This window comes from Porites lutea, chromosome 7, assembly GCF_958299795.1.
Source record: "Porites lutea chromosome 7, jaPorLute2.1, whole genome shotgun sequence".
NCBI lineage: Eukaryota > Metazoa > Cnidaria > Anthozoa > Scleractinia > Poritidae > Porites > Porites lutea.
In genome coordinates, this window is record NC_133207.1 from 13,392,157 (window position 1) to 13,401,427 (window position 9,271).

A 9,271-nucleotide genomic window follows, 5' to 3' on the forward strand; every position below is an offset into this window, starting at 1 on the left:
TAGATTTCTGAAAGACAGTTTCTTAAGAATAGTATCTGTGCCAAATTTGGTGGAAAGTGTAAAAACCAAAGAAAACAAACTAGAGGGTCCATCCAGAAAAGGGAAAAGAACATAATTTTTAGAAAAAAAACTCTTAAAAGTAAAATCAACTTATAGGTGCTTTTGGAGGACTGAATCTAGGTGATGAGGCTTATTTGGACAAGGTATTTCCCTCTTGTACTTGCACCAAGAATTGCTTGAGCATTACTTGTGTCTTTCTTTATCATGTATTTTCAGCTGGTGGAACCAAACCAGCTATAATTTCAGTCCACATGGCATATGCAGTAGCAGCACCATCTTCCTCTTAAACAGAGTATTGTTAATATTTCTGTTTGCATTATTGGTCTGTAGTCTATGAGAAATCACTGTGAAATGGATTAAATTCTGAATGACTGCATTTAAATTTCACAGACATATAGAGAACACTAACCCTTTTTTAAATCAGCCATTGATGAACTGAATAATCTTTCAGCTCCAACAGTTTTAATTTCCGTGAATATTTTATAAGGATGGTTTTTCTTATTTTACACAGCTGGCTTCAGGTATGCTTCACAGAATAATGTGCCACCTGTTGGTCTTTTTTCAATTTTATGCCCAGAAACAAAACTTCTTTGTATATAGGTAACAGGAAAAAAACAGGTTCTATTCCTGCACAATAAAGATTCTGTTCATACTTTAATCACTATAGATCTATATAATGTCATAGCCTCATTTTTGACTTAAACTGCAAATTTCTACACTTTTTTATTCACACATCTATTTCATCCTTGGGCCAAAGCTATGTGGGATTCCGTACAGGATATTCCTAAGCAGTGGCATGAAAGGCCATCTTTTTCTTAATCTAATGGTAGCATGCATGCAGGCCATCCTTTTTTGTGGTTTATATCGGCACCAAAGCAAAAGCACCTGTTTGGATGTGAATAGTTTCCCATGAAGTAGGACCAAGAAACAATATAATCCTAAGTACAAGTTGCAGTGTAAATAGTATTTAAGGTCTTGCATGCCATCATGACACAGAATAAAAAGCTTTTATGAAGAAAACAAGGGATAGGTAAATCACAGAAAATATTCTTGGGTTAATTGCATTACCTTTTCTGAAAACTAAAGATTTGGTGAAAGTTGTGACAAAGAAAATAATGTTTTTGAGCATAGGCTATTTTTTTCTGATCACATTAAAATGTCAAAAATTTATTCATCCTGAAAAGCAAAGCTGGGTTAAAGCTACAGACAAAAGCTATTATACATCACACTGTTTAGATCTATGGAAAAAGCTTTTAAATTTTCAAGCATTTTAATTTAAAGGCTTATTTTCATGCAGTGCTTGTGTCATTCAAATAGTGGGCCTTTGAGGTTTTATATACAACAGACTTAAGAAAATGAAAACACTTACTTCTCATTGAAGAAGCTGTCCTTTACAATGACCTTATTATTTAACCTCTTAAATTTAAGCATGTTGTTTAATGCCTTATTTCTTGCTACTATATAAACAGATTCAAATAAACAAATGAGGAGAATCAGAGCATATTTGTTAACGTGTTGACAACTGTCTTCTGATTTGGTGCACCAAAAAAATTCTCAGAGCTAATATTACCAGACAAATAGTTCACATGACTTAAAAGTTTTAAAGTTGTCCATTATTGAAAGATACAAAAGAAAATGCTTTTCGTTTGTGTTCCTGTTGGCAGCAGCTACCCAAATATACAAGAAAGTTTACCTGTTTCTCAACAAAAAGTCGTCAATTACCTGCTGAAAAATCTGCATAACAAAAAATGTATTTGCATATTAGATGAAAGAGCAACAGGTGACCATAAAATATTGTGGCCAAAAGTGAAAGTCTGGGACGAAAAATTCATGCTTTCTTCATTTTTTACAGACAATTTAACTAATTTTTTGTCATTTTACTTTTTTGTGTAACCAGAGGTTAGAAAATCTCTTTTAGTTTTTTCGTCTTCATTGTTGCCACGAGATTAAAAAAATAACCTTATATGGAATTGTTTGAGCAAAGTTCGGAAACCAAAACATTTTCTTTGCAACATTTAAAAGATACAATTAATTTTTTTCTTCTGATTTTACCACCAAATAGTCATAATCCCTCAAGCACATGCTTTCTGGCTTTTAATAGATCAAGAATTTCAAAGATATTACAGGTGAAACGTCAGCATTATTTGACAAAGAAATTTACTATTTAGGTCGGTTCGAAAGTACTGTGGCAAGCTTTTTTTCCGCTTTTACATGTTGACTCTGCAGTCCGGAAATTTTTCTTTGAAAGCTTTCACGCTTTCTTGTGAAATACTGAAACAGTCTGTGATGTCCAGTGTTTCTAAAAAAGGAAGCGAGTCACCGATCTCCAACAGCTGCTCACCTTCACTAACAATGTCCGTGAAACTTATATCCAAATACCACAAACAATCAAGATAACAAAAACACGATTTAAGCCCCTCGTAAGTGAGTTTGTTGCACCCATTTATAGACAAAAACGTCAGTTCCACATTGTAACAAATTGTCTTGAGACCTTCGTCCGTGATCTCTGCAAAACCTAAACCCAGAGAATGAAAAAGATCGCTGGCATAATTAGCGATCACGCAAGCTGCATTATCCGTGATACCTGTTTCTAAACTGTTCGAATTGTGGACAATGAGTCGCGAAAGTTTTTCGCATCTGTTCATGAGAGCATAGACTCCAACATCTGTAATTTCACTAAATTCTAAGGACAGATCTTCAAGGCAAGGCAGATGATCAGCGATCACAATCAAAGACACATCCGTGATGACCCCGTTTGAAATATTTAAGCATTTTAAATTTCGGCATAATTGAGCGATTGTACAAACCCCAAAGTCAGTTATACCACCGTCTTTGTCACAGTAATCAATGACGAAGGACTCCAACTTTCGGCATTTTTTCGCCAGGGAAGACAAGCTTTTATCCGTCACTAGGACTTGGTTATAGCGTAGCGTTAACTCCTTCAATTTTGGACAACCATTCGACAAAAGTCGTACCATTTTGTCGGTCAAAGCATCCGTGTAGCTTCGTTGATTGTCCTCGAGGGACGCCTCGAAAACTATAAGTTTTTCGAGATCAGGGCATCCCCTTGAAATTACCTTGACTGTATTTTCTGTGACAGCGATAGAATAAGCGTATAGGGCTTTCACTCCAGGGTTACTTTTGACCAAACTTGTCAGCGCTTTTTCAGAAATTTTCCTCAAGGGAATCGAGACCGTTTCAAGTGAGTTACAATTGCGCGCCAAAGTAAAAATACCGGAGTCCGTGATTAAATCACAACCATCTAGAAAAAGCTTCTTTAGGTTTGGACAGTGTAAAGCAATATGCTCCAGAGAAACATCTTTAACTCCAGCACAGTTGGTCAAATAAACGCTTGAAATCAGGTTTGTTTTACGGGGTATAATTCTTGAGATGGTGTCCGCTTCTACCTTTCGAGCGTGTTTATCTCGAAGGTGAACACTTTTCCACAAGCTTGGGTCGTAGGCCAACCGATGCCATCGCTTACACACTCTGGTGTTTCGAACAAGCGAAGGATAGTAGAGATAGGAAAATATCTGAATTATTACGGAGTCCGGCAATAAAGCGAACGTAGCCATTTCGACAATGTCTTTGTTGAAATGTTTGGCCGTTTCCGTTTTTCATTGATTTTCCCGCGTATTGTCCTCAGCCTCTTTCTCGAGAAGCCTCGATATCATTCTAGTTCCCAGATCCTCTGTTTTACTTTCCACATGGACAGTTGAGGCTAATACAGCTTTTGTTGAGCAACACGGAATTCCTTCCATTTTTTTCTACCTTTGGAGCGATAAAGCTTGAAAATGTAAGTCACTTACCTTCTTCAAAGTGATATTTTTATAAAACAATACCAGAACTTGATGAAATGCATCTTTCGAGCGACTTTTGGGAAAGAATTTTATTTTGATATTAGTTTTCGGTTGTAAATCTCAAGTTTGAAATGCTCACTTTGGTTAATCGTAACATGACACGGCTTAGACTGATTCATTTGTTTCGTTTTACAGCTTTGATGGCCTTTTGCTTACTTTAACTTTATTAGGGTAAGTACGTGCTAACTTTGTAATTTGTGGTCCTCAAAAATGGCGACCGGAACATGGCCAAACCCTTCATTCCCATTGGGCTTTGCAGTCTCATGCAAACATGGCGGATAAAGATGTCTATTTTGCTAAATACAAGCTTTTGTTATGTTCGTTTTTGTGTAGTGTCTAAAAATGATCACAAGTTGTTGTTGGACTTTTGACTTACTTTTATTTTTTCTAGCTTAAAAAAAAAAACAACAGTTTGGTTCTCTCCCACATTGAGCTCTCCAAGTATGATGAACTGCATCATTTCAACCATCTTTCGGGACAGAAATATTATGTTGACGTGCATTATCTGACTTGAGAGGAACTGTTAATTATTGCATCTCATGTTACTTTAAACCATTATTTTTACAAGAGCACTCTCAATTTTTTCTTAGAGAAGAATCAGTTTGACACACCAAACGATTTTGGATACAAGGCTCACATTGTAAGTACAGCTATGGAACTAAAAGAAGAATTATTATAGCGAAGATATGTGCTGTATACCTTTAGGTGTCAGGTTTAGGGCTTTTGAGCTTTATAATCAACTTCAGTGTGTGCAAATTTTCTTGAGTTTTTCAAATATATTTCCTGCAGCCCTTGATTAAAGCAGTTTTTCTTATTTCTGAACATATATAGAATGCAATAACAGCCGTCTCTCCTTGCTCCTTGCTGCTGGGGACATTTCACTATCAGAGATGACTGCAACTCAGCAACAGAAATTCCATACTGGTGATCAAAAATCTGTCCAGAATCTGGTCATGAGCTCTGATTGGTCAATGTAGTAGTTATATTGTTTTAGCTATTGTTTATGAACACTATACAAAAGACAAACAGTCACAAAGGTCAAATGTAAATGCAATAAATCTACTACAAAACAGTCAATTTTTATGGAATATATTTTTTTTACCAGAACTATTTGAGTTTTGAAGAAAAGTTTACCATGATTGACCAGGAGAAACATGAAATTGAACAAATTTATACTTGGAACCCTCTTTAATACTGCATTAATTATGTTTAACATTGATTCCATGATCAGTATTGTATTTCTGTCACTGACGGCAGACGTCCCTCCTAGCGAAATGTCCCTATTGGTGAGGAGCGAGGAGAGATGGCTGTTTTCACAGGCTAGAACATATCGTAGCAAGAATTGAACGAGATATAAAATACATGAAGTATGACTCATTGTATAAACATGTTAGGTTTTTCTTTTCCCATATTGGTACGCTTTACTAATGGAACAATGTCAAAATATTGTAACTCAAGTGTTGAACCAATGTTTGGTTTCACTGCAAAGTTGTGAACATTTTGTCAGCATTAGATTTTCAAGAGTTTTATAGTAACATGAGCTTTAGACTAAAAGGTTCTCTCTTTCCAGATTGTTTTCAAAATGTCTGACATGGATGATGACTTCATGTGTGATGATGAAGAGGAGTATGACTTGGAGTACTCAGAAGACAGTGCTTCAGAGCCAGATGTCGATTTAGAAAACCAGTATTACAACTCCAAAGCTTTGAAGGAAGATAATCCTAAAGGTTCTCTAGAGAGTTTCCAGAAAGTACTGGATCTTGAGTCTGAGAAGGGAGAGTGGGGTTTTAAGGCTCTGAAACAGATGATTAAGATCAACTTCAAACTGGGTCATTATGAGGAGATGATGACCAGATACCAGCAGTTGTTGACTTACATCAAGAGTGCTGTCACACGGAACCACTCTGAGAAGTCCATTAACTCCATCCTGGATTACATCTCCACTTCAAAACAGATGGAGCTGCTGCAGAATTTTTATGAGACCACTCTGGAGGCCCTTAAAGATGCTAAGAACGATAGGCTGTGGTTTAAGACAAACACAAAGCTGGGAAAGTTGTATTTTGATAGAGGAGAGTTCACCAAACTGGCAAAGATTTTAAAGCAGCTTCACCAATCTTGCCAAACCGATGAAGGGGAAGATGATCTCAAGAAAGGCACGCAGCTGCTTGAAATTTATGCACTGGAGATTCAAATGTACACTGCACAGAAGAATAACAAGAAGCTAAAAGCTTTGTATGAGCAGTCACTTCACATCAAGTCCGCTATCCCGCACCCGCTGATTATGGGGGTCATTCGTGAATGTGGTGGAAAGATGCACCTGCGAGAAGGTGACTATGAGAAAGCGCACACTGATTTCTTTGAGGCTTTCAAGAACTATGATGAGTCTGGTAGTGGCAGACGTACAACTTGCTTGAAATATCTGGTGTTGGCTAACATGCTGATGAAGTCTGGGATTAATCCTTTTGATTCACAAGAAGCAAAACCTTACAAAAATGACCCAGAGATTCTTGCTATGACCAATCTTGTCAGTGCTTACCAAAATGATGACATCAATGAATTTGAAAAAATTCTTAAGACCAACCGTAAGAACATTATGGACGACCCTTTCATTAGGGAGCACATAGAAGACCTGTTAAGAAACATACGAACGCAAGTGTTAATTAAACTGATCAAGCCATACACAAGGATTCATATTCCGTTTATTTCAAAGGAATTGAACATTGATACAGAAGAGGTTGAAAGCCTCCTTGTTTCCTGTATACTTGACAATACTATTCATGGCCGCATAGATCAGGTCAACCAGCTTCTAGAACTGACCAGAACCTCACAAAGTGTTGATAGATTTGCTGGCCTGGACAGGTGGACCACACAGGTCAATTCACTTCATACTGCTGTTGTAAACAAGATTGCATGAACTGTGGAGAAAGAGGTAGCTTGCCATAAAAAGCGAAGATTGCTTGCACTGCATATCTGTGAATGCTTTTTACACATCTGAAGAACACTATCAGTGACTGTAGAGCTGATAGCAAGAACTACCTTGCTGGTTGATACCACTTTACAGAACTTGTGGGTACATATGATTTTTTGTTTGACAATAATGATCAGCTACACTTTGTAATTGAAAACAAGTGTAGCTTTGATTGTTCATCAGTGATCATCTGGATGTATAAAAGGTAAAAATGTTGATATGTAAACAAAAGTGTTGACTTTCAGTAGTATGTTTGACAATTTACATTTCTACTTATTTTCAGAGCACCAAAGGTTCTCCTCACTAGAGGGAAGGGGGGGGGGGGGTGGGGTAGGGGGTATGCTCCCCAAGAAAGTTTAAGTCTGGGTTTTCAGAGATGGCCTCTCTTTATTTTTCCATGCAAATTTCTGATTAAGTCAGCACTACATGTAGTTAAAACTTTTTATTTTGATTTTGCAAAACCTGCATCCAATAATATTGTATTTTATTCCTTAAATATAGGGAATTATAATTATTAAAGGCTAAAGAGTGCCATCTTGATTAAAAGACTGGGTAAATGGCACTGTCCAAGGTGCAAAGAAAGTCAGTTTAATAGCTTTCCATCTGGGCAAGCTGTAGCTAGCATGTACTGGCCCAAGAGGCATTTTAACTAGCCTGAAAAAAGTTATTGATTGCAGCTCTACTGTAATCTAAATCCCCCAAAAAACTTCACTTGCCCATCGGGCAAGTTAAGAACAGAATTTGCTAGCCCGATAGATAGTGGCTGGACAATTCTGCTGGAAAAAGCAGTTAAGGGCAACTCTGCAAGACACCAAACAAGTCCTCATCACAACATGAATCCCATTCAAAAAACTTTTTTAAGCGTCAAAACTCCATTTTTAAGCTCTGCCCAGGGCTTCTAAGCAGCCATTAATGGTATTGATCATATGCTTCTTTGTTCCACCAGTATCTCAGATAGCCTGCTGGGATCTGATTCCGTAGCAGGAGATAATTTTTCGTCTGGTTTTGTTTGATGCAGTTGAAACATTTTACATATTGTCTGTGTCGTTTCATATTTTGTAGGCATGGTTGTCTGTCAATAAATTTGCAATTACCATTGTTAAGCTTGCTTGCAATTTGATGTTAAGGTTGCCCCTAACCCCTGTTCTTAGATAAGATGCGTCTTGGTTAAGACAAAGAAAACATCTTATAAATGACTTTCCCGTCGAATATAAGAACGGAAACGCGTGATTTGCATGCGTTATTTTCAGATTTAGCGGCAAAATTTTCCCCCGGACGGGCCGAAAATTTTTTTTTCCAGTTTACACAGTTTTCCGTCTACCCTCGGCTGTCTGTCACCTATTTATTATTATCATTATTTAGTTTTTAGTTTTTTGCTTTTCAAGTCTCTTTTACAAAGGGGCCTGCTGGCAGAGTTCAGAATAGGGCCGTTTTTATACTAGACGTTAAATAAGACGACTTTAACGTCTCTAGCATAAAAAAGGCCAAGGAGGTGTTTACTCTGGTGCAAAGAATAGGCAACTTCTGATCATGTTGACAATTATATCAGATCTGCCTGTGCAAGTACAAACTTCCAACCTCCCGCCCCCGCCCCAACAAAAACGTCTAAAATCACAGGTTGCAACATGCTGCCGTAACGCCAAATCGCACGCCATTTTCTGACCTCTTTCTAAGACATGCTCGTAAGAGTGGTACAGCTTTCGCCTTTTCCTCTCATAAATGGCTCTCGGTAAAACATGCATACAGTCCCACTCTCTTTTAATATCATGCAGATATCCATTCTTGCTTCCAACTTCTTTATAGGTCTGCGCAAGAGGTCATTCTCTCCAAATAACCGTCTCTGATCGATGAGCACTTAGTACATTAATTCATATGAATGCATACTGGCCTCAAAACCGGTGTCCTCTCTATCCAATTGGCCTGTTCCAAGGGGTTAATACACAGTCAAACCTCCATGTGCGACCCCCTCCCGCAAGCGACCGCTAAATTTTCGCATTTCGGGTGGTAGCTTACGGGAGGTTCGGCTGTAGATGGTCATGAGAAGTTGGTTCTAACTAGTGGATGAAAGGCCCCGCCCGATGCAACTAACTGGTACCGGGAAAATCACGGAGGAAATCGTTGAAGACAAGGTTTTCAGTCAATGAGAACGGAAGAGCCCCCTTGTGTTCACTCTTAAAAACAACTGCAGAAGAAGGAAGTCTTAATGCTTCGGGAACTGGTTCAGTGAACTATTAAACCCGGTAAAGTTTCTGTTCAACTCAGGAATCATTCTTGTTGCCAGATCCGCGATCGTTTTGGCAAGCGCCAACTCTAGATCCGTGGCGCTGGGCTAAAGGGCGTGGCTCTGGGAACAAGAATGTCTAGAGTCCATGGGCTCTCAAAT

At 38.1% G+C, this 9,271-nt stretch overlaps 2 protein-coding genes across 3 annotated transcripts; one reads left to right on the forward strand and one right to left on the reverse strand.

Moving 5' to 3' along the window:
* Window positions 1-2,139: 2,139 nt before the first annotated feature.
* On the reverse strand, window positions 2,140-3,681 carry LOC140943215 (F-box and leucine-rich repeat protein 13-like). The gene has a single exon (XM_073392285.1). It carries the CDS (start codon window positions 3,633-3,635, stop codon window positions 2,268-2,270), a length of 1,368 nt encoding a protein of 455 aa, XP_073248386.1. The 5' UTR covers window positions 3,636-3,681; the 3' UTR covers window positions 2,140-2,267.
* A 78-nt stretch (window positions 3,682-3,759) lies between these two features.
* On the forward strand, window positions 3,760-7,202 carry LOC140943189 (COP9 signalosome complex subunit 2). 2 transcript variants are annotated; one of them, XM_073392257.1, is made up of 4 exons: window positions 3,760-3,856; window positions 4,056-4,091; window positions 4,511-4,560; window positions 5,491-7,202. In XM_073392257.1, exon 4 carries the CDS (start codon window positions 5,503-5,505, stop codon window positions 6,832-6,834), a length of 1,332 nt encoding a protein of 443 aa, XP_073248358.1. In that variant the 5' UTR covers window positions 3,760-3,856; window positions 4,056-4,091; window positions 4,511-4,560; window positions 5,491-5,502; the 3' UTR covers window positions 6,835-7,202. The 2 variants fall into 2 exon arrangements, with proteins under 2 accessions (XP_073248358.1, XP_073248359.1); XM_073392258.1 differs by lacking the exon at window positions 4,511-4,560 and having other exon boundaries at window positions 3,770-3,856.
* Window positions 7,203-9,271: the final 2,069 nt, after the last annotated feature.

Excerpts from the sequence above, each read along its gene's own strand:
- LOC140943215 (XM_073392285.1), bottom strand. The coding sequence starts at position 3,635 with ATGGCTACGTTCGCTTTATTGCCGGACTCCGTAATAATTCAGATATTT.
- LOC140943189 (XM_073392257.1), top strand. The coding sequence starts at position 5,503 with ATGTCTGACATGGATGATGACTTCATGTGTGATGATGAAGAGGAGTAT.